This window comes from Phocoena phocoena, chromosome 8 (genome assembly GCF_963924675.1).
Source record: "Phocoena phocoena chromosome 8, mPhoPho1.1, whole genome shotgun sequence".
Taxonomy (NCBI): domain Eukaryota; kingdom Metazoa; phylum Chordata; class Mammalia; order Artiodactyla; family Phocoenidae; genus Phocoena; species Phocoena phocoena.
The window spans coordinates 49531371-49557463 of NC_089226.1; the positions used below are offsets into that span (position 1 = coordinate 49531371).

At 43.9% G+C, this 26093-nt stretch overlaps 1 protein-coding gene across 12 annotated transcripts in view; it reads left to right on the forward strand.

Moving 5' to 3' along the window:
* Positions 1-26093, forward strand: part of DLG2 (discs large MAGUK scaffold protein 2) — a 928219-nt gene that overhangs the window by 835448 nt on the left and 66678 nt on the right. For all 12 annotated transcript variants that reach the window (XM_065883319.1, XM_065883310.1, XM_065883311.1 and 9 more), the window contains one exon: positions 20468-20644. In XM_065883319.1, coding sequence (XP_065739391.1) covers positions 20468-20644 — 177 coding nt within the window. The remainder of the gene's footprint in view (positions 1-20467; positions 20645-26093) is intronic.

Here is a 26093-nt window from a genome sequence, read left to right on the forward strand (position 1 = left end):
GAGAAGCAACTAGGGGAGGAGTGGCTTGAGCAAGGCCACCCAGGGGATCAGGGAGAGAGTTGTGACTGAGGTTAAGGGCTTCTGAACCCCATTCCAGGGCACTCTGTCTTACTCCTGCCTATAGCGTCTCAGGACATTTTTGCCTGTTTACAGTTTTCAGTTATTGAATTTCATATTTTGCTGAAATAAATGGTTGGGTGGAAGTTAAAAAGAGAATCAGAAACTAACACCTCATCTTGTCACTAGTGGACAATCATACATTTTAAGATTACGATACCTAACATGGATATATCTGCTGATGATTTTAGCGTAGAAAACCCCCAAGCATACACATAATTACTATCATCTTGCGAATTTCCAAGCAGTTTCCAAAAATATGCTAGAACTGGTCCATGGTGAGCAACCAGCAAATTATGGCCAGCAGACCAAATATCTTCTGTTTGATAAATTAAATCAAAACAGTGAATCATGTCACTGTCATTTTCTCTCAGACAGAAGTATTTCAAGAACTCAAATGCTAAGGAGACAGTGCAATGCTTGAGACTAATCTTGAAAAGGGGTATCAAGATAAGAGGAGTATTGATTTAAACAGCAACCCTGCACTGTGTCAAGCACTATCTCATTTAATCCTCACAATGGCTCTGTAAGATAAGCTCTCATTTTTGATCAGATGAATCTTGACTTTAATTTCCTCATCTACAAAACAAGGGTAAAAATAAAAAAACGACTTCCTTGTAGGGTTCTTCTGAGAATTCAAATAACGGCTATGAACTGCTTAGCAGAGAGCCCATCACACAGTAGTTGCTAAAAAAAAGTAGCTCTTAATATGATTGTTACCCGCCAGTCCCCTCTTCAAGTTTTACAAAATGTTGTATTTTAGAATTTCTTCTGCAACTCTTAGAATACAGAGAGCAGGTAAGATGAAGCAAGAACTTTCAAAATCCTCACTTAATGCTATGTTAACACTTTAAATGGCTTTTCTTTATTAAGAAACTATGTCAGAGCATCGTAAACTCCTTTTGGTTTTACTTAAAAGACTTTTCACCGCTTCAGTGTGGGGCATGATTGAAGACCATTTAATTTAAAAGTTTCAGAGTTAAACCCAGTAGTAAAGAATTGGGGAAAAATATTACTGCCAACTCCCCACGTGCAGGGAACAGCCCATTAATGGGATCCTACAGACCGAATGTGGATTAATAAGATGCACAAGAGTGTGAAGAACTAGAGTTTGCTGTACACATTTGGTCCATGTTAGTTTACCTTTGATTTCTAATTAGAGTAAAAAGAAACGTGAAAGAAAATCAGTTTTTGGAGAAAAGGAAAAACCTACTTAAACCTTACCAAATGGTTCTCTTGTTATCCTTAGTTATTTATTCTTTCAGTACACAGAAAGCACAGATTGAACTAAATGGTGCACCCATTTGCATAGAAACGATGTAAAATAATTCTGTTGGCATAATAATAATGAAATAAACTAATTAAATCCCATCATTTGCCCATCATTTACTCTTTAAACATTCTTCTCATTATTCAAATAAAAGCCTTAATAGTGATTGCCAGTTATAGCCTTGTGTTTCTAGCTCAGGCTTCTTTCAGTGATCTCAATGAACTGAGTGTCTTATTAGTATCTTCACCCCCTAACAATTCCCCAAGGCGGAGAAGGGTAAATGACAGCTTCCTGGGGCATCACAGGGTCAGCTACGATGTTTATGTGAGGAAAAATCCTGGCAAGGGGTACGTCTCAGTGTACCATGAATGCTCGCTCCCTAGTGCCACGTTCACTGTGGTGTAGGGGAGAGACCCAAGGATTTGCAGCCAGAAGATGTTAGAGTATTGACTCAACCAGTTACTAGTGTGTGACCTTTAAGTCACTTCAACTCTTAGAATCTCAATTTTATTATCTATAGAATGGATCTACTAAATCCAGCTTTGCTGAATTGCTGTGAATGTTAAAAAAATTTATGTTCCTAACACTCTGCATTGTACTTGGTAGTAATTCAGTAAACGATAGCTATTTATATTATTATTATCATCTTCATCATTACCTTCTCTTCATCATCTTCTCTGGGTCTCATTATAAATCAAAGAGAATAAAATTGCTTATTCCATGGGGTTACCATGAGGACTGAATAACATATGTGAAGGTGCTTTGTCAACAACTTGTCAGCACTCTGAAAATAATAATTAACAAACAGACTTGAGCATCAGGGAAACCCTTACTCCTAAGCTACAGTACAAATAATAGGGCTTTTAATCTTTGAGGAAAATTGGAATTACCTTTTTTTTTTTTCAGTACACGGGCCTCTCACTGTTGTGGCCTCTCCTGTTGCAGAGCACAGGCTCTGGACACCCAGGCTCAGCAGCCATGGCCCACGGGCTCAGCAGCTCCGTGGCATGGGGGAATCTTCCCGGATCGGGGCACGAACCTGTGTCCCCTGCATCAGCAGGCGGACTCTCAACCACTGCGCCACCAGGGAAGCCCTGGAATTACCTTTTATCTGCAGAACCTGGCGAAGTCTCCTTACAAATGGCTGCCAGTGCTTGGATCAGAAGGTCTGCGGGATGCAGAGCCATAGATAGAGCGCAGGGGAGAGGGGGCAGGGGCCGCTTCTTCACCACTCATCCCTTGCAGTCACCAATAGGCAGGTTTGGGACTTCATATAGCCTTTAGTAGAACAGAGAAGGGGCATTCATTTATGGTACCAAATGCAGGGCAAAAGACTGATTTAAGGTAGACTTATTCTCAAGTATAGCTGTAATCAAAGGCCCTGTTTTATTTGTGGTGGAATGCTTTTCCCCCACTTGACCTTCTGGAAATTCCTTAGACATTCCTGTCCTTTCTGATCATTCTACCCCAGGGGAGTTGGAGTGAATTAAATGATTGGAAAGTTAGCAGAAATTGGCCTTGCATAATCCAGTCCTCTGTCGTGGAAGTAGCCTGGATCACCCTAGTTTTTAGTGGCTCCACCATCAGCCCTTTGTTTTTTATTTCTGGAAACAGACTTTTAGACTGGATAGAAACTTCCACCACCATCTCTCAGCCACCACCCCACACAAACTCACATACACTTTCCACCTTTAATCTGGCTTTGACTGTGAACTCTCCAGGTTCTTGAACTTCTTCAAATGTAGATGCTCTCCAGGGTTCAGTCCTCAGGCTTCTTCTCTCTCCCATTACACTCTCGCTTGGCAATTTCTTCTAATTTTGTTATATATCAGAAATGATGAAGTTTGACTACATATAAAAAACAAAAAAACAGTGACTTAAACAGGAAGCTGCTATCTATCTCATGTATATATGAAGCATCACAGTAGGCTGTTCAGGGCTCATATGGCAGTCCACAAATTTTTCAGGAACCTCCAGACTCCTTCTGGTATACTGATCTGCCATTCCTAGGGTAAGATCCTTGTCCTCAATGTCCAATGTGGCAGCTAGAGCACCAGCTATCACATGTGCTTTGCTAAAAGCAGGAAGGGCAGAAAAATATCTCTTCCTTTTAAGTAGATTTTCCGGAAGTACCATATACCACTACTGGTTACATTTTGTTTGTTGGATCATAGTTTCATGGATTAGCAAGGAAATATGAGAAATGTTGTCTTTTAGCTACATAGCAATGTATTTGGCTAAAACTTGGGGTTCTCTATTAATTTGAGAGAGAAGGGTAGAGGGCCAAACATGACTTCAGTGATCAACTCTGGGCTAATAACTTAAATCTGTCTCTAGAGTTGACTTCCTCATAAGTGTAAATTCTCATTTCCAACCATCTGCTTCATTTCTCAAAATTCACTCATTGGGGCTTCCCTGGTGGCGCAGTGGTTGAGAGTCCGCCTGCCAATGCAGGGGACATGGGTTCGTGCCCCGGTCCGGGAAGATCCCACATGCCGCGGAGCAGCTGGGACCGTGAGCCATGGCCGCTGAGCCTGCGCATCCGGAGACTGTGCTCCGCAACGGGAGAGGCCACAACGGTGAGAGGCCCGCGTACCGCAAAAAAAATAAAAAATAAAAAATCACTCATTGAATCCATGCATAAAAGAATAAATGGCTACTACTGTCCTCGAGTCTAACCATATGCACGATGGGATTATGAGATTACAAGAGTAGGGTTCTCTACATACAGAATGGCACTTAACCTCCTCATCAGGGCTTTCAAATTCCTCCGTACACTGTCCTCCATCTACTTTTCCAACCTAATTTCCCACCACAGACCCAAGCAAACTCAGTAATTTCCAGGGGTTCTGGACAATAGATAATTCTCTACACCCAAACCATTCTTTTGTAACTTGATGCTTTTGTTTATTCTTTTTCCTCAGCCTCTAATGCTCTTTATTTTCATCTTTCTTTGGCCAAGTCATATGCATTCCTCAATGCACATGCAAAACACCACCTTTTCCTTGAAACCGTGTCTGGTCATTGGAACTAATGTTAATTTTTCTTCAATTTATTCAGTAGCATGTTGTTTGTCATCCTTTCATGCACGCTTGACATTATGCCTTGTCTTATAATTATTTGTGCACGTAACTATTTCCCACTCTAGTCGAGACTCTCACTGAGGGAAAGGACCATGTTTTACACACACACACAGCATCCAGCACTGGTTTTTTGCATGTAGTGTGTGGTTAACTCATGTAAGTTGAATAAATGGATGTTAATATGAAAGTAGGTGTTTTAATTAATCAATCATGTCCTGAGCTCTAAGGACGTGATCCTTTTCTCTGGGAGAGAAGATGCCGTACAGAGGCAGATGTACAGTGGACAGTCCAGACACAAGAGACAGACAGATCTGGGTTCAATTCCTAGGTTTGCCACTTGCCTACTAGGTAACCATGGTCAAATTACTTAATATCTCTGAACCTCATTTTTTTCAGTTTGTAAAATGGAGAGATTAATAACAAATTCATAATGCTCTTAGTATTTAATGCCAACATATGTAAAGTGCCTACTCTAATGTCTAGCCAATGGCAGGTGTCAGTAACTATTAGTTTCCTTCCTCATTTCCTCCTCCTTTTGAACCCCATGCTATCAGATAATAGATAGACTAAGACATCTTTTACCTGGAAAAAGAATGCGTAACTGGTATTTTTATGTCATATGTCAAAAAAGACTGACAGAAGACACCAATAAAATTTAAAAAATTTTAAACTTCTAACAGTTTTATCAAGACAACATTATATGGCTTAAAGCCACAGAAGAGTTATTTATCAGATGTATCAGATTTTGAAATCAACAAAAGGAGAGAGAGAGCAGTGAAACATAAGAAATACCAGTGGGAGACGTTGGACTAAGTAAGGGACTACCTCTAGAGCCAATTTAGAGAAATCATGAACTTTGTGACTTTACTATGAAATTACACAAGCCCACATCTCTGTGGATTATCAGACAAATTACTTCACTCGAATACACATTTCTTTCCCTACTTTATAGATTTCATATCCTTCTCCCACTTGATGCCGGTAACTCCATCTTTCCTAACTGATTAAATGAAATTGAAAACAGCCTCTTGTGGATATTCCTTCCTGCCAGAATTGATCTAAATCTGTCCTAGGCATTGAGCCTCTTTCTTGCCAAACAGCCTGCCTTGATTAACTTCACAACAAGCTGGTCCCCTTAGGATGCTCACCCATCTGTCAAACAGGAAATCTTGCTCCCTACTACCCCTTACTACCGGTCTGCACGGCATTTCTTTAAAACCCAATACCTTCTTTCTGTTGGCAATTCTGATGCATATCGAGCATTCATTTTGCCTAATTATTCCACTGCCAGTTGCTGTTACGCCTAAAACTCAGTGATGAAATACCTATGAACAACGTAAGCCTGTTTATGGGTTTCGTTTATCATTTCCAACCTTTTATTCAAGGCAAAAAGCACACCAGCCAAATGTATGGCCATGATGCAGAGCCTAGACATTACTATTTCTTTGACGCTTGTATCAAATATCCCTGCTGAAATCAGAGGTGTTGTGGAAGTTCCTAAAGACAGATGAAATTCCAGCCTTAAGAGTTATTGCCAAGAGCTTAGGTTACAAAACGTTTCCTTTTGCTCTGTGGCTCAACCCCTGGCACCATCAAAAATAGCTTGCGTTCTTACAGAGCGTGAGATCCAGCCAGTCCATTAGAAGTGGGTGACTGCAGGAGAGTCACACTCATCATTCAGCATGGGCAGCGCTTGGTTTCCTCCACAAATTGTACTGCTTCTACTGTTGCTTTTAGTAAACTAAATATAATTGATTTGCTGACAGTATTGTCTAACCTACTAGACTCATACATTGTGTGAGGGCAAGGGTACCATCTTACTCATTTTTTACCTTCGGCACTGAGCACAGTATTGGGGACATCTAAGAAGCACTTAATACATAACGGGACCCAGGTGAGAAAAGAGAGCAGACAGAGAACGAGGAACAGGGGGCTGTTTCCAGGGTGGTCCGCAGGCAGTGTAATAATCACCGAAAATGGGACTGTGGGATGGGAAAGGGCAGTCATGGCTTCACATTACGGGCTGATGGTTAGAGCTGTGGATCTCGCTAGCTCAAAGGGCCACTCTCCAAGGCTCAGCTTGGCAGCCTGAATGGTTCTCCCCTCTGGCTTCTCATCCAGACATCTTCCCCAAGCTTACCTTAAGCATCATCCCAGCTTACCTTCTTCCACTGGGTGCTGACTATTCTAGGAATAACTATCGTGGCCGAGTTCCCCTCATGCTTTCCTGCCCAATTACACACTTCGATCAGACCTGATTGGCCAACTTCAGGGTTTCCCGTTGGCTTCTTTATCAAAGCCCAGCCTTGGCTAACATGCAAAATGGTATTAAGCAGCAGTTTCTCATTCCTTCCTCCTCTCATTAGAAGAAATGTTTCTCTACCTGTCAGATTCCTCTCAGTCCATACACATGCTCCACTGAATGTGCCCCACAGCTTTCTCTTGTTAGCTTAGAAAGTGTTGACATTCTAACAAGAAGACTTTCTTCTTCTAAGGAACTGTCTTCAGCTTGTCAATATAAACAACCTCTGAGAACAGAGAAGGGTCTTCTCAAAACACATGCAATAAATGTCTGTTGAAATACATTCTGAGTGATGCTCTTTACTCTTTGAGAGAAAACTAATCACAACTCCATCCTGCAGAGTTCTGTAATTAGAGTTTGAAACACCCTGGTGTATCTCTAGTTATTTCAAGGAGGCCTTGCTAACCTGTCCCAAAATGCTCCAAGGAGAATTTTCATCGAGCTTTCACTCGATGAAACAGGCATTGTAGGAATTGGAGGTGGGTTTGGGGGTGTCATAACATCAATAAAAGAAGAGAGAGGTTTCTTCATTTTAAAGTGCTTGGGAGTAATGTACTAGGTTGGAGATTTTCACGCTCTGATTTAAGGAATCCCAGCGTTCTTCTCAGGGGCCTTTGGGCTGCTGTGCAGTTGGAGTGGAAGAGAGGCCAAAAGTTCTCTTTTGCCTCCCTGTTTTCTTTCTTTCTTTTTGTTTTTTAATTAATTTATTTTATTTTATTATTTATTTTTGGCTGTGTTGGGTCTTCATTGCTGCGTGTGGGCTTTCTCTAGTTGTGGAGAGCAGAGGCTACTCTTCGTTGCAGTGCATGGGCTTCTCATTGCTATGGCTTATCTTTGTTGTGGAGAACAGGCTCTAGGCGATGGGCTCCAGTAGTTGTGGCACGTGGGCTTAATAGTTGCGGCTCACGGGCTCTAGAGCACAGGCTCAGTAGTTGTGGTGCACGGGCTTAGTTGCTCTGCGGCATGTGGGATCTTCCCGGACTGGGGCTCGAACCCATGTCCCCTGCATTGGCAGGCAGATTCTTAACCACTGTGCCACCAGGGAAGTCGCACCTCCCTGTTTTCAATCAGAGGTGTAATTGTTATGTTTCCAGAAGCCTTCTTTTAAAGAAAAAAAACACGTTTATTCTGGTAATAAAACTTTGAAAACATTGCCCTTAGATTATGGTGGGAGAGAGGGACAGAGACAGATAGATACTGGCCAAAGTAAATATCTGGAACCTCTGTCCACCCTGTTGCCACCACCCTGGTCAAGCCATCATCATTTGTATTACTACCTCAGCCTGCTACCTGAGGTCTCGGCATCAGCTCTCGGCATCAGAAGTGCCCAGTGCACTTCTGTCCAATCCATTTTACACTTTCCATCCAGAAAGATGTTTTCAATGCAGATCTGATCAACTCACTATCCTGTTTAAAATTCTCTAATGGCCTCCCAACACTGTGAGGAGGAGAAAGTGTTTCACAAGGTCCCTCTGGGACCCGGCCTCTCCTTTGTTCTCTGGTCTCATCTTGGGCCATCCAGGACATTGGTCTTCCTTCAAGTTCACTGCCTGCTATTTCTTCCTTCAGAGCCTCTGAATGCATATTGCCTCTGCCTACATCTACTCATCTTGCAGGTCTCAAATTAAATAGCTCCTCCTCCTGGAAGCCTCCCTAACCCATTCTTCCCAGAGTAGGTTCTGTTTCTCTCCACTGAATATTCTCATGGGTTATTTCCCCATCTGCTTTTTAAGATGTATTGTACTGGTAATTATTTCTTCTACATCTGTCGTTCCTCAGTTCCAAAAGTGGCATCTTGCTTTTCTTGTTCACCACTAAAACTCCAATATTTAGCATAATGCCTGGCATGTAATAGGTGTTCATTAACTACGGCTGAAAGAATGAATGCATGGCATCAGGCATCTAAAAGTTATGTGTATTGGCTGTTTTAGAGCAGTCCCACAGGACTATCTGATCGCTTCACCAAATGGAATGAGAACAGCATTAGGGTAAGCGAGCCATTGCCCAGCACTCCAGCCCACAGGAAACGTCTCTGCTCCAACCTCTCCTTCCATTTACTGCCAATAGAACCACTAGCCCCAAGCCTGGCACTTAGGAAGAGCCAGCCAGATAAATGTTAAATAGATTGATACTAAAAATGAAAATTGGGACTAAATCATTCCTACACCCCATAAAAGTTGAGTTGTAACATAGTTTTCTGTGCCAGTGCATATTATTCTTGCAGTTTTCCAAGTGTCTATACACCAGACACTGTGCCGTCGGAGTTTTACATGTGTTACCTCATTTCATCCCAGCAACATCTATTAGACAGTGTCTTTAGTCAGTTCAAGCTGCTGCAACAAAGAACCGTAGACTGGGTGGCTTATTAACATCAGAAATTTATTTCTCGCAGTTCCAGAGGCTGGAAGTGTGAGATCAGGGTGCCAGCACAGTTGGGTGCCAGTGAAGGCCTCTTCCGGGTTGCAGACTGCCAACTTGTCGTTGTATCTTCACATGGTAGAGAGAGAAAGAAAAAGCAGGCTCTCTGATTACGTTTAAGAGGGCTAATCCACCCTCATGACCACATCTAATTCTAATTACCCCCAAAGGACCCACTTTGGAGGGTAGAGTTTCAACATACGAATTTTGTGGGAGATACAGGCCTTTAGTACACAGCAGGCAGAAATTAGTCTTTACACATTGAGAAACAGAATTTAAGGACCGTGCCTACAGCCACAGAGCAAGTAGATGGCACAGCTGAGGAGTCTCCCAGGTCTGGCTGACACTTTCCATTATCCTGGTGCCTGGCATGTAGTAGGTGTTCAATAGATGAATGAATGAATGACTTAACACTAGGTGTATGGAAAATGCTCTGGCATGAAAACTTTAGTGCTAAAGTTAAAAGATTGCGCTGATGGAATAAGATACTAACAAGATTCACAGAATCTATAAACACTGATATTCCGGATATTATTAGTTCCTTTTTCTTTCCCTAAATTCCTGAACTACTGGCCAAACCTGGGACATTCCCTATAGGCACTTCATTCAATTAAGCAAAACTGCTAAACAGAACTCTTCCTGAACAAGTCAGGCTATGTAGCACAGCATTTGGCCTGTGAGCACTTTCTGAACAGTCATTGAGCAGAGAGTACCACAGGGGTTTGCAGATGTGTACAGAAGAAGGAGAGAAAGATAGCATGACCCTACATGACCCACAATAAATAACAACACAAGAGCAGCTATACACACACACCACACACACATATATGCATATACTGATCTGAGGGCCTTTCATCCATAATTAATCAATCTTCACAACAACTGTGAGATGGTTCCTAACATGTTTCAGTGAATCTAGGTTGTTATTGACTATAAGATGCACTCTGTGTGTCACCAAGAAAGGAAAAATGCTGTCCATTGAATTACAAGATGGCGTTGATGGTAAGATGCGTCCTAACTTTCGAAATATGAGGATGAAAAAAGGGTGATAAAATATACTATTTTAAATTCCATTTTACACATGAGGCAACCGCAAGAGACCCAAAGAGGTGAAGTCATGTTCCAAAGTCACAGAGCATGGGTTTTGATTCGATTCAGTTCAGTTTAGCCTTGTGTTGCGTGCGCCTCCTCTGTGCCCTGTGGGAGAGACGCAGAGACGAATGAGACACTGCCCTAACCCCAAGGAGCTGAGCTGTTGAGCAGGGAAGTATACCCATAGGCAAATCAACTAAAATGCCACCTGCTAAGTGCAAGCATAAGGCCAGATACAAGGTTGCAGCCTGGCACGGAGAGGGGAATGGATAGGCTCTCTGGATAGGCTCAGAGGGTTCCCAGAGAATGTCACGAGTTTCAAAGAATTGATTGAAATTTGCTGAATGATTTTATGCTTATTTTTTTATGTCCAGTCAGTGCGTCGGCTTGTTCAACAATGTTAAGAAAAATTCTTGGCTGAAAAATTCCACCTACACTGTGTGAGTTGTGGTAGAGTATGTCCAAGAGAAGAGGGGAAGGTCTTCCATGGCTCAGCTCATGTCCATGCTTCCAAGGAGAGGTAGGAAGGGGGCGAGGCTGATGGAAGAAAGCTGAGTCCTCAGGATGTGAGATCACTACTATTACAGAAGGGGTTCCCTTTAGGACAAAGCCTGAAGGACATGTCTAGTCAGTTGGGTGGGGTGGGAGGGGTACTACCACCTCTCAGCTAGTGGAGCTGGGAGAATTGTTCCTTCATTCGTCAACCCCTTTCTGAGCACCTGCTGGGGGATCCTGCTGTGCCATCCTGTGGCACCCCACACTAATTCTTAGTGTATTACACGTCATGCTCGATTTTAACTATATTTAGGGCCTTTGCACTGGCTGTTCCCTCTTCTTAGAACACTTTCCTCAGATGCCAGCATGACTAATTCCCTCGCCTCCTTCAAGCCTCGGCTCAGATATCTTTCTCAGTGAGCCCTACTTTGACCAGCCTATTTACAAATGCAACCTTCACCACCACCACAACTCTACCCCATCTCAAAATCCTGATACCTCTTATTCTGCTCTATTTTTAACTTGTTCTATACCAACTAGCTACTCCTAACCTAATATACTGTTTGCTTATTTATTAGGTTTATTGTTTTTTGCCCATCTTTTCTCACTAGAACATAAGCTCCATGAAGGCATGAAATTTTGTCTGTTTTCATTCACTGATAAGCTCCAGAATCATCATTGGTATGTGCTCAATAAATATTTGATGAATGAATAATTGAGTAGCTGAACGAATATATCCAACCAAATATTAAGCTCCATGAGGACGAGAAGCAAGCCTCTTGTGTATTTCTGAGCCCTCAGCACATAATAAAGATAGGCACATAATGGGCACTCTGTAAATAATGTTGCATTTAATATTTAAATAACTGTTATCTCATTTCCATGCATGTAAGTTAAATCACATCCTGAATTCAGTGTTTTACCTGGGTGAGTAAGGAACCATCTCTGTCTTCTCTATCTGCCCTCATTCAACAGGTGATAATGGGAGCCTTTATGGACATATATGAGATTTTGAGGTGAAGTTTTCCCTAATTCCAGATTTTCTCTTGCCTCAGTCTAGTCCTGTAGTTTCCACCCAGTTTTCTGAAATTCATAAACAAACAGACAAACAAAACAAACTCAATATTGAGAGAGCTGAAGTGATTATCCAATAGTCAGGTTTTGTGGTATGTGAATTTCATCACCAACCCTGATAAACTACCACTAAGGATTTGGGGTAGTTGTGTGGACTATTCTTGGATGTCTTTCTCCCCTTTTTTATTTGCTCATGAGAGAAATGAACTTTCTCCAACACCTTCTAGGCCTGGCACGTGTCAGCTGATATCACTAGTCATTCAGTAAATACTTAAAAGAAAGTGTTATTGGAAAGCAGAGGTAGGGTTGCTTTGTTTATGCTCCAGTGAGCAACACTAGAAAAAAGGGATGGAATTTACAGGGAAGAAATTTAGATTCTAGACTCAATATACAAACACTGAGGACTTACTGGGTTTTAAAAGCTCTGGTATATGTAATTCTTATAAGGACTCTGTTGGACAGGGATTCTTGCCCCTCATTTTATCCCTTGGGAGGCCTAGTTACAGAGATGAAAATCACACAGCTGCTTAAATGGCAGAGCAGCTGTTTGAACCCAGGACTATCTAATGTTCATGTCTCACGATCTTGACCTGAGTCTTCTGTGTATAAATTTAAATATTTAGATGGTAATTGTGTATCAGCAATAATGAAATTCCAAATCAGGATATTCTTTTTCTCCACTGCAAGCTTACTAATATGTGACAGTAAGACCCTAAAAGGTAGATACCAAAGTTTGCTGTACATTTTTAGCTCAGATCAGAAATAAAAGGCTACAGTCAGGGCTTTGTCAGCCTTTCTGAAATATCTTGATTAATATATCTTGATTGTCTGACAAACAAGGCCAGAACATAAGAGCTTTTAGAATGTCATAAAACCTGGGCTATTCATCCTGGCCATGTTCCTCTTTCCCATATTTCATTTTCTGAGTAGCCAGCTGATGGCATCGGGAGGAAAAGACAATGTTTTGTTTCGTTTTTTTTTTGCCGTACGCGGGCCTCTCACTGTTGTGGCCTCTCCCGTTGCGGAGCACAGGCTCCGCACGCACAGGCTCAGCGGCCATGGCTCACGGGCCCAGCCGCTCCGCGGCATGTGGGATCTTCCCGGACCGGGGCATGAACCCGTGTACCCTGCATCAGCAGGTGGACTCTCAACCACTGTGCCACCAGGGAAGCCCAAAAGACAATGATTTTAAGATTAATCTTTACAGCCTCACCCAGCCCTGAAACCTGTAGTACTATTCATTGTGGTCTGTCAAGCCTGCCTCTGGGCAGGTTCAGATTTGCCTCTCCTTCCCTCAGATGGGGGGCCTGTCAGTCGGCGCTGCAGTGTAAACTAACCTGACAGATGCTAGGACACCCCAGGAGAGAGGGAGGGCAGCCTGGAATGGGCCCCATCCCTGGAGACCCTGATGATGAGTTGTCTGAAATGATCAACACGCAGACCTCTAGACATGTGAAGTCGGCTCATGCCATGTCCCTCGGGGAATTGTCCCTAGAGACTCAGGAGAGACTGAGAGAGACAGGGAGTTGTTGCCCCCAGAAATGATGCTTCTTCCCTGATTATAATCAAAATGCCACTGCTGTGCAGAGGCCTAGGCTGTGAGGATCTCTGGTCGGTGCCCGATTAGTTCCACCTTCAGTCATGATAGTGACTGCCTGGTTCCTTGGGTCCAGTAGAAATTGACATTTTCCCAATAACCCTGTAACATAAAAGGAAACACTTGTGTGCTGAGAAGGGTGTCTTTAAAGAGCACAAACCTGCCTTATTAGGTTACTAATGATTACAAGGTATAACCCATGGGATACCACAGTCCATGGTATTTACCCTTCTGTAAAATGGGAACAATGCCTGCATTATAAGGGCTATCTTTTTTTTTTTTTTTTTTTTGTGGTACGCGGGCCTCTCACTGCTGCGGCCTCTCCCGCTGCAGAGCACAGGCTCCAGACGCACAGGCCCAGCGGCCATGGCTCACGGGCCCAGCTGCTCCGCGGCACGCGGGATCCTCCTGGACCGGGGCACAAACCCGCGTCCCCTGCATCAGCAGGCGGACCCCCAACCACTGCACCACCACGGAAGCCCCTAAGGGCTATCTTTTGAATCACAGATAATAAATACCCAGAACAGTGCCTGACATGTATGTTGTCGGCCTACCATGTGCTCAGCAGTCACTCAGTAAACAATGGCATCGTGGTCGATGACCTCTTACAAGGATTGACAGGGGCTAACGTGTTCCCATCCACTAAGACTGATTTGGTGACGGCTTTAGCCACCACTCTCACCGAAGGCAATTCATTATTGAGGTGAGTGGGGAAATAAGTGGCCTTGATAGAGCTCAGTAAGTTTGGACACGCTGACTCATCCACAGGGGTGTGGGTGGCTCCTCAGAGAGATGTGAGGAGTAATCGGTACAGAGCTGCGTGTATCCCTCTACCTGGGATGGATATGTTCTGACTTGAGAGACACAATCACACATATGACACATATGTTCATCATTTCCTAAGAAAGACAGGAAGGCCAATGCTGGGTGTCACTCAGGCCTTCCTTACCTGCTATTTCCAACTGCCCAGGCCTTATAGGAAAGAAAACAAACTGTTGAATTCCAGGGATTGCCCTGTGACAAGCATAGGTGATAGACTGAATAACAGAAAATCACTTTTATTGGGCATCTGTTATGGGGTAGATTCTGGGGATAGGAGGAATATGAACCTTCCCCACCCTCCATGCTCATGCAAACTAGAATTTGCAAATGTTAGAAAACACAATACAGGATGAGATAAGAGTATATGAGAGGGGCACTTAACTCCCAGTGAATGAGTTTTTGGATTGATGAGGGAGATGACACAGAATGACCTTCACAACACAAACGGCCCTATGAGGCACATAAATGTCAGCCACATGGAAAGTTACCTCATTTCCCCAAAGTGTCTTAAAGAACAAAGGCATAGAACATGACAGCTGAAACACACCTTGATAGCTGGTGTGACACTGGACATGTTGCTTAATTTATCCAAGTTTGTGTTTCCTCATCTGCAACACAAGGCTAAAATATGCACTGCAGGGCAGTGTGAGAACTGAATGTGGGCTCAGTAAAGTACATGTGCCTCTCTCCTGAAGTCTAGTCCACGGTGTCATCATCAATGCGACCGTCCAATCATGAAATCTTTGGGGATGAGATCTAAGTACAACATTCTTTATCGGGAGTTCCAAGCTGGGTTCTTACAGTCAGGAGCACAGGCTTCTTGATTCAGACTCATCTGTCTGTTTGAATTCTGGTTCTGCCACTTACTAGCTTTTTTCATTTCGGCTCTCACTTCCTTTATGAGATCAAAAATGCTTACATGGCAGGGGCTTCCCTGGTGGCGCAGTGGTTGAGAGTCCGCCTGCTGATGCAGAGGACACGGGTTCGTGCCCTGGTCCGGGAAGATTTCACCCACATGCCGCGGAGCAGCTAGGCCCGTGAGCCATGGCCACTGAGCCTGCGCGTCCGGAGCCTGTGCTCCGCAACGGGAGAGGCCACAACAGTGAGAGGCTCGCGTACCGCCAAAAATAAAAATTGCTTACGTGGCAGGATCGTAATCTGACAAAGTGGAATTCATTCTGTGCTGGTCTTGTGTACTTTACAGGCCCCATCCCGTTGTTGTATCTCCATAACAATCTTGTGAGTTAATGCCATCGTTACCTGAGCTTCACTGATGAGGGAGTAGTCATATGTGGTTAAGAGGTCAGCCAAGAGGTTAAGTCACAGGCCCCAAATTCACAACTAGTGATGACAGAGTTGGGAATTAAATCCAGAACTTTTCTCTCTCCAAAGCTTGGCATATAACCCGTATGCTGGCTTGCCTACCCAGTAAGTTGAGGGAGACAATGAATATAAGGTCTAGCATATTGTGGGACACTTAAAAAGCACAGTTTTGGTCTGGTACCTAGGTCTCCACAGCCAGGTTGCACAGCCATGAGGATAAGCAGCTGCTTCACCCCCCCACTTCCTTTCCTAGACTTCCCCTGTTGGCAAGGGGCCGCCACATGTTGAAATGCAGGAGGGGCAGGAGGGATGGGAGAGTCGTTGCATTATTCATGTCTAATTCTACTTGTCTAATGGACTTGTTAAAGCACCCTGGGTGAAAAATGTGAATCTTAATGGCATTTTATAAAAGTTGCTGTGATGAATTAGCACATAAAGCAAATTAAAAACAGCTTATCGCTTTTTAAAATAGGTGATGGGACACTGTAGCGTTTTTCCCAGATGTGACGATCCATTAATATCCAAAGGAGCTAAAAGCTGCTGAAATGTGTCAGCTGCTTGCTTTTAGGGACCTGACAAGTCTGAATCAGTGTAATCCTAGAGGGGCAGATTGTCCAAGATTGTCCAAGAGAAATAGAACTCATGGAAAGAGCATGTTGCTGATCCCAAGGGTGGGAAATCTCCCCTCAAGAATACTTGGGACTAGAATGAAGCCCAGTAGAATTAATGTCTGACCTGGTGGGGACCTTCGGGATTGGTCTCTATTCCCCTCCCCTTACACACAGGGTCGCTGAAGCTTGAAGGAAGTGGGGCTTTCAAGGTCACCTGAAATATTTCCACAGACCTTTCTGAGGATCTGCTTTGTGCCCAGCACTGTACTGGGTCCTGGGGATAGTAAGGTGTTTTAGACATCTTTGTACACAGTCCATAAGACAGCTACTAAGTGGCACAGTTGGGACCCAGATCCCCTGATTCAAATCCCAGTGCGTTTTTCAGAATAATAATTATCATAGTAATAATAGCTAGCATTTATTGAGCACTTGCTACTGCCAGGCTGGTGTTACAACACTTTACATATCTTATTTCATTTAATCCTCACTGCAACTCTTTGAGGTGGCTGGTGTTATTACTATGCCAGTTTTACAGTTAAGAAAGCTTGAGGGACTTCCCTGGGGGCACGGTGGTTAAGAATCCACCTGCTAATGCAGGGGACACGGGTTCAATCCCTGGTCCAGGAAGATCCCACATGCCGCGGAGCCCATAAGCCCGTGCAGCACAACTACTGAGCCTGCGCTCTAGAGCCCGCGAGCCACAACTACTGAACCCGCATGCCACAACTACTGAAGCCTACGCACCTAGAGCCTGTGCTCCGCAACAAGAGAAGCCTCTGCAATGAGAAGCCCACACAACGAAGAGTAGCCCCCACTGGCTGCAGCTAGAGAAAGCCCGCGCGCAGCAACAAAGACCCAGTGCAACCATAAATAAATAAATAATAAATTTGCTTTTAAAAAAAGAAAAGAAAAGAAAGCTTGAAACCCAGAGAGGTTAAGTAACTTGTTCAAGATCACACATGTTAAAAAGTTGCAAACCCAGGCAGTCTGACCCTATAGCCTGCCTTCTTGGCCACCATCTGCCAGCTTTCCTACCTCCACTCCCCACGCTTTACAATCCAGAAGGAGCCTGGAGCCACACTAGAGGTTTGGGGACCTTAGGATAGGAATACTGGGACAAGAACTGAGCAGTAAGGGAACTGCAGGGATTTGGGGGAGAAGAGGTGGTCAGCTCTGAAGGGAAGATTAAAAGTTCCTGGTACTGCTAAGTCGTGAGCACAGCCAGAGGGCGACAGGCTGGGAAATTGAGTCTGGTAATGAAATGGCCACAAATGTGGGTTTTTGGAGTCAGACAAACCTTATTCTAGATTCAGTCTCTACCATGTGTGTACTTGTGACCTAAGGCAGGTTCCTTAACTTCCTGAAACTCCTCCGCCATCTGTAAAACAGGGGTACTAATTTTTACCTTTCAGGTTGTTACGATGTCAAATAAGACAATGAATACAAAGTGCCAGGCCCCTAATATGGACATAAGTAGTGGTTGTCATCATGATTATCATCCTTGCCACCCTGTCACCACCCTCACCACCTCCCAGATTGAGGCGGGGGGGTGGGGGGGGAACAAGGTGAAGAGCACCGAACTAGGACTTAGCGTCGGGAGACACACGCTCCAGCCCCAGCTTGCTGCCTCTAAGCCATGTGTCCTGGGGTTAGTTAGGGGTCCTTGCTAGGTTTGCCCCTCATCTGTAAAAAGGGGATAGGAAGTACTATATCCATTGTGCCTTCTTTGTAGGAATGTATTGAGTCACAAATGAGGAAGTGTATGTGAATATGCCTTCCAATCTATAGAGCGAGTGTTGGGGGTCCCAAAGACAGCTCTCAAGGTCGATGATGTACTAGGAGGGCCATCGGACTCAGCATAGTCATTCTCATGACTGTGACTTATTATAGGAAATGGATCCAAAGCAAACTCAGTGAAGGGAAAGGTGCATGGGACAAAGTCCAGAGGAAACTAGGTGAAGCCTCCAGGAGTCTCCTCCCAGTGGAGTCACACAGGATATGCCTGATTCCTCCAGCAACAAATCGTGACAATGGGTGTAAAACCCTGTCTACCAGGGAAGCTCCTTACAGACTCAGTGTCCAGAGATTTTATTGCAGGCTGGTCACGTAGGCACCCTCACTGCCTGGCACCTGCTGCAATTCCAGACTCCCAAGGGAAAAGCAGGTATTCAGCTTAAATGGTATTGTCTATATAAACAGCTTAGGCACAGTGAGCCATTCTTAATAGGAAATGGTAAGAACCCTCCCCAAAACTAAGTTCCCAGATGTCAGCCAAGGGCTGTCCTTGTAAGCAGGCCTTTTTAAGGATGTAATCTCAGGATTGCTGTGTTAACTCTTTTTTGCACAGAATAGAATCCATAGAAAGGATTTTTATAAGTATACACTCAAAGGGGGAAAAGGAGGTAATAATTATAACAGTTCATACTTAAAGATTGTCACTATATGTAGGCACTTTTGTGTATGCGTTACATATATTACCTTAGGTAGCATTTCATCCATACTACAATTCCATGATAGGGGTACCGTTATCATCACTGTTATTGTCATCACTGTGTTATATATGAGGGAACTGAGGCCTAAGAGGGGCTAGAGCGGTTGCCTGGGTTACCAGCTATGTGACTAGTAAGAAGAGAAGTAGTAGGACCAGGACATGGCCCCTAACAGTGTGGCCCCTGAGTTGTTTCTTAGCCGCTATTATACCGCACTATGCTACACAGCACCTACCATGGGCCGGGTGCATCCGATGTGTTATGTCATTAATGCTCGCCGCAGCTCCACGTGAATATAGTTATTGGGCTAATTTTACATTTAAAAACCTGTGGTTCAGGAATGTTAATTTGTGTCACATCAGCCAGCCAGAGAAGTGACAGAGTCAGGAGTGGGTCTCTGCCTTCTCTCAGTCCCCTTTTCCTGGATGGGGTTTTGTGAAGTCTTTGGTAGAGAAGATGCGGATGGTCGGGGTGGAAATGAGTCATTCTAGGAGTTGAGACCTCGCCCCGACCCAGCCCGTATTCCTTCACCTGGGGACATAATTAATGGAAAAAGGGGCTGTGTTGCAAGTAATTCAACTTTCCCTGCAGTATTTGAGAGCTGTAGATGCTGCCTTCAGCTCTTTTGCGTTGCCATGACAGCAGATGTGACATTTCTTTCATGAGGAAAAAAAAGAAAGAAAGAAAAAGAATCATACTTGGTCCTCAGTGATTTTAGACAGACCTGTTCATCAGATCTAGCTAGTTTTGCTTGCATAGTGGCTACACTCTAAGGAAATTCTTAGAATGGAATCAAAGGGGAATAAACAGGGATGTGGCAAAATCTGCTTCTCCGGGGAAATCTTCTCATGTTGTATGTGTGTGGTGATGGTTTGTGGGAGATACAGGAGGAGGCGGACAATGTAAAACTTGAGACAGATTGTCAGCTGCTTGGGACTACAGCTTGTCACTGAGGTCTCAATCATCATTGTAATTCTGCTTCCAACTCCCTCACCCCATCAGTCATACATATTACAGCGTGTTGGGCTCGGCAAAGGCTCAGCAAAGACTCTTTAGTGGGGAAAACATGCTACATAAAGCAAGAATTACAATTCAGAGTGATAAATGCAATGATGAGATGGGCTTGGTATACTATGGAAGCAATTTATCTTGTTCATATCATTTTTTGTTCTTTGCCCGCACCGCGCGGCATGTGGGAATCTTAGTTCCCCGACCAGGGATCAAAGCCTTCCACCCTGCATTGGAAGCATGGAGTCTTAACCACTGGACAGACAGGGAAGTCCCTTGTTCATATTTTGATCTATGTGTCTATATACATACACATAAACATAGGTGTATTTTCATTATTGCTTTGTGAGCATTTAGTAATGTCATTAAATTAACCTCTACAACCATCCAATTTTAGTGATAGTCCAATACTCCAGTGAGTGGAAGGGTCCCAGTCCCCTGTGGGAGGACATGGAAGTTGTTACCATGCTGCATTCAGAAAGATGCCATGGTTCTCTTCATTCTTCCTTTCTAGTGATTTGTAAAATTTGATTGTAGTGAGAGAGTACTAACCTGCCTCGCAACCTCCTGGGAGAAGTAAGAACTAATCGTGATTTGTGACCAAAGCAGTGGGAATGTTGACTGCAATTCCAGGGGTTAGTCCTGGGAGTTGGTATCCAATGGGCAATGAGTTCTCAGGGCAGGAATGAACAGTCAGAATGGTGAATCCTAGATCTGTGCTGCCAGAGATTCCTAACAATGTTCTCTCTCTTGTCATTTCCTCCAGAGCCATGTTTGACTACGACAAGAGCAAGGACAGTGGGCTGCCAAGTCAAGGACTTAGTTTTAAATATGGAGACATTCTCCACGTTATCAACGCCTCTGATGATGAGTGGTGGCAAGCCAGGAGAGTCACGCTGGAGGGCGACAGTGAGGAGATGGGGGTCATCCCCAGCAAGCGGAGGTAAGAATGCCTTTTTTGTTTCAGAGGATTTGCTGCTCAGCTCTCCAGGGAGTGGAGGTGAGGGGCGATGAAGATGTGGCAGACTGTTCACAAAATATCTCTTTGAGTAGGATAGTCAGTCTGCGGGGAAATTGTCAGTGATGGCAGGTGACACAAATGAAATATTCTCACGCTTCTCATGTTAGGGTTTTACCAAAACTGCCAACTGTGATAAAGGAAGAAAGAGGATCTGCTTATTCTGCCTCCTAAAACTTAGCAGCTTTCGTGTGTTCAAGATTACGCTTATCAGCTTGTATACTGACAGACTCAGAGGGGTTACTTCAGAGGTTCATAGTTTACTGGATAAGTTTATAGAAAGGCCAGGTGAAAGCCAAGTAAAGTAGACTGTTAGCTCATGTCCTGGCTGTGTAGTACTTCCAGATATTGATGGGAAAAGACTAAAAACATCCATTCCAAAATCAGATACTTGGGGATAAACAACAAGGTCCTACTGCATAGCACAGAGAACTTTATTCAGTATCCTGTGATAAACCATAATGGAAAAGAATATAAAAGAATGTATGTATGTTTAACTGAATCACTTTGCTGTACAGCAGAAATTAACACAACATTGTAAATCAAGTATGCTTGAATTAAAAAAAATAAAATGACAGTTCCATTGGGGAAATAAACAAAATCAGATACTCGGGATAAGAGCTGTCAAACATCTGGTGAGGTCCAAAGAGTGGGTTTACAGCTGTTTTTTATAGCGTTAGTTACTCTTGTCCCCCACCCCACCTAGCACTCCCTACTTTCACTCAGATAATCAGTTGTGTATATAATTCCCAAGTAAAGACTATCATGTTCTTTCTCTTCTAAGCATTTCTTCGACTCTGCTTTTGAAAGGCAGGAATAGGCTTCAGAACAGCCACGTCCTTCATCTGTCCCAGCGGTTTCTGACCATTACCACTAGAAGGGAACTTTCCTTCCCGTGACTGTCCTTCTGGCACTAAGATATTGTCTGAGAAACAAATTATCTGCACCCTAGAAAAGAGATATGGTATGAAGTCAAAGTCAGGAATAATGCTTATTCAAAGCAGTCACTAACTTTTCTCGAGCTACAAAGGGCTCCCCTCCTCATATGCAAACACCCCAAATACCTATGTAAAAAAATCCTCATGGGGCTTCCCTGGTGGCGCAGTGGTTGAGAGTCCGCCTGCCGATGCAGGGGACACGGGTTCGTGCCCCGGTCCGGGAAGATCCCACATGCCACGGAGCGGCTGGGCCCATGAGCCATGGCCGCTGAGCCTGCGCGTCCGGAGCCTGTGCTCCGCAGCGGAAGAGGCCGCAACAGTGAGAGGCCCACGTACCGCAAAAAAAAAAAAAAAAATCCTCATGAAGCTGAGTATTCAAGTGCTGCCACATGCACAGTGACCCAGTGACTGAGCTAGCACCAGCCATAGTGGGAAGATGACATTAGCCAGAAATAACTCTGTGGGGCATTTGCACCCCAGAGAAGACCGGTCCCCCATTTTTCTCTGCCTGGGGCCACATAGCCTAGGGTGAATGTAGGGAGAGGGCAGCAGGCTGACTCTTCTGCAGCTGCTCCCTCCCACCCTCTAAGCCTATGCCTATGAATCTCCCATGAGCAGACAGTTCTTTAAACCTCTGGGCTCCTGCATAGTTGCCTGACATTGCTTTGAGAGGATGTTCTGAGTTTGTAGTTTGCAGTGTTTTCTGAATTCAAAGCAGTAACTGTGAGGGCTAGTATATATTCTGTGTTTCTCCATTTCCATTTATTTAAAAAGAAAATGTCAAGGCAATATGCATTTTGGTTTGCTTTGATGTGATTAGTCAGAGCTGTCTGAGGAGCTGTTCTGTAGAAGAAGGTGCCATCTTATTGAATATGGCCCCAAGGGTAGAAATGGGGTGGAGAAGGAAAGCTGTGTGGGAATAGATTTCAACTCATTTTTTTAAAAATCCTTTTATTAGTTGGAGCTGACTAGAGATGATATGGATTACCTGGGAAAACAGTGACCTAGAACAATGGTTTTCCTACCAAAGGTACATTGTGAAGACTTAGATATGCCCCTCCCCCCCACACACAGTGATTCTGATTCAGTCCATCTGGAGTGGGTCCTGGAGCTCTGTATTGGTATGTAAGTTCCTCCAGGTGATTCTGATAATAGAAGATTCAGTGGCAGGAAGTATTATAAAAGGGAATCAAACGTTGGGTGGGACAGTTGAACTATAGGATTTACAGCCACTTTCCAACGCTGAGGTTCTATGATTCTAGTCAGTCTTGTCAGTAGTCCTTCATTTGTTCAGTTGCACATCATTTCCCCCCTAAGGAACATTCTCAGTGCTAGTCCTCCTGGGGTAGTTTTCTGCCTGCTGGTGGTCATTCTTGAACTGGCTCTCTCTCCTATTTTGGATGAAGGCCATCGTAACAGCCATGCTACGGCTGGCCTGGAGAAGAAGTTTGTCTAGTGACTCTAATGTTGATGTTTGTATTCTCTCTCATGAAGGGTACAGTAGCCCACCCGCCATCTTGTGTGTGTGTGTGTATGGCTGTAAATGAATCTCTGTCAAATTTTCTCCTCAGGATTTTAACTCTTTCCAAAAATGTTACTATTATTGTTTTATGTGTTTATAAAAGTAACACATTTCATTGAAAAAATAAAAGGAAACATTTAGAAAAGTATAAAGAAGAAATAAAAATCACTAATAGGGCTTCCCTGGTGGCGCAGTGGTTGAGAGTCCGCCTGCCGATGCAGGGGACACGGGTTCGTGCCCCGGTCCGGGAAGATCCCACATGCCGCAGAGCGGCTGGGCCCGTGAGCCATGGCCGCTGAGCCTGCACGTCTAGAGCCTGTGCTCCACAACGGGAGAGGCCACAATAGTGAGAGGCCCACGTACTGCAAAAAAAAAAAAAAAAAAAAAAAAAAATCACTTATAATCATACCCCACAAAACGTTCTTGTGCGCTTATTTTAATGCAGTTTAAAATCTGTCATGAGGGCTTCCCTGGTGGCACAGTGGTTAAGAATACGCATGCCAATATAGGGGACATGGGTTTGAGCCCTGGTCTGGGAAGATCCCACATGCTGCGGAGCAACTAAGGCCGTGTGCCACAACTACTGAGCCTGCGCTCTAGAGCCCGCGAGCCACAGCTACTGAGCCTGCGTGCCACAGCTACTGAAGCCCGTGTGCCTAGAGCCTGTGCTCCGCAACAAGAGAAGCCACTGCAATGAGAAGCCCGCGCACCACAATGAAGAGTAGCCCCCGCTCGCCAGAACTAGAGAAAAGCCCGCGCACAGCAACAAAGACCCAAGGCAGCCAAAAATTAATTAATTAAAAAAATAGAATCTGCCTGCCAGTGCAGGGGACACAGGTTCAATCCCTTGTCTGGGAAACTCCCACATGCCGCAGAACAACTAAGCCCGTGCACCACAACTACTGAGCCTGCGCTCTAGAGCGCATGAGCTGACGTGCCACAAATACTGAAGCCCACGCACCTAGAGCCTGTGCTCCACAAGAGAAGCCACAGCAGTGTGAAGCCCACGCACCACAGCAAAGAGTAGCCCCTGCTCTCCACAACTGGAGAAAGTCAGAGTGCAGCAACAAAGACCCAAAAACAAAGACCCAATGCAGCCAAAAATAAATAAATATTAAAAAAGAAAAAATTCCTTTAAAAAAATTACAAAAAATAAAATAAAATATATCATGAGCCTTCCCTAGGGCTGCTCTTTAATGTTTAACTTCTAAAGGAGGCACTCTTATTTTATACTGCATTCAGCATCTTATAACTATAGCTCAGAATAAATGGTTACTGGTATCAGTATGACTTATTATTAGATTAGGGTTATCCTTAATTCCTCTCTACCCCCTTTTATGAGTATAGTTCAGCTCATAGAGCTGGTCTGGAAAAACCTCATAATGGATAACATCCCTTATGACTTCACCCTTTACAAAAATGTTTCTCTCTTGATGATTCTATTTAATCATCCCTATGAAGTCGTAAGATGAGTATGAAAATCATTGCCTTTTCCCTCCTTCTTTTTAGAAGTTGGTAAATAAATTTTATTTAAATAAATGCTCCTAGAGCATGCTAGACACTGTTCTAAGCCCTTTACAATTAACTTATTTAAACCTCATTAGAACCCTATGGGGAAGGTAATATAATTAGCTTCATTTTACAAACCAGGAGTTTGAAGCAGAGAGAGATTAATTTACTTGCCTATACTGCCCAGCTAATAAATGGCATAACTGGGATTTTATTCCAGGCTATAATGCTCTTAACTCATATGCAATCCTGCCTCCCACCATTATAAAAATAAGGATTGACAAAATGCAATTCATCAAGCACTGCTTGAGCAGCTTCTGTGTGCCAGGTGCTATCATCCAGTCACTGCCTAGAGCCCAGTATTTGTAGGACCAACATGTAACTATGGCACAGCTACACTGTGGTGAGGGCTATATTGTAAATAAAGGTGCTGTCTTAGTTCAGGCTGCTATTACAGAATACCATTCACTGGGTGACTTATACAACAGACATTTATTTTTTGCAGTTCTGGAGTCCAAAATAAGGCACTGGCTGATCGAGTTCTCAGAGAGGGCCCTCTTCCTGGTTTGCAGATGGACTTATTGCTTTTTCCTCATATGGCAGAGAGAGAAAGATCTTTTCTCTCATATTTCTTCATTTTGGCCACTAATTTGATTCATGAGGACTCCACCCTCATAACCTAATTACCTCCCAATACCTCACCACCAGAGACCACCACACTAGGGATTAGGGCTTCAACATATGAATTTTATGTGGACACAAACATTTAGTCCATAGCAGGTATCAAGGGAAGTGAAAGGGCAGCAGAGGAATGAATTCCATCTGATGATAGAGTATGTATTGTGCCAGTTGCTTTCAAATACAAGATTTTCTTTAATCTTTACAAAAGCTTCATAAGGAAACTGAAGATCAGAGAAGTCAAGTAACTTGCCCAAGAATGCACAGTCAGCCGCTGGCTGAACCCAGTTCTCTCTGTAGCCAGACCAGATGGCTTTTCACTACCCCAAGGGTATACTGGAGGAAGCCCTTGACAATTAAGGAGTTCTTACTACATTTTAAATACTATACTAACCAATTCTTTGTATTATTTAATATTCACCATAGGGACTTCTCTGGTGACGCAGTGGTTAAGAATCCGCCTGCCAATGCAGGGGACACGGGTTCGATCCCTGGTCCCAGGAAGATCCCACATGCCGCGGAGCAACTAAGCCCGTGTGCCACAACTACTGAGCCTGCGTGCCGCAAATACTGAAGCCCGCACACCTAGAGCCCATGCTCTGCAACAAGAAAAGCCACCACAATGAGAAGTCTGTGCACCGCAACAAAGAGTAGCCCCCGCTCGCCGCAACTAGAGAAAGCCCGCACACAGCAACGAAGACCCAACACAGCCAAAAATAAATTAATT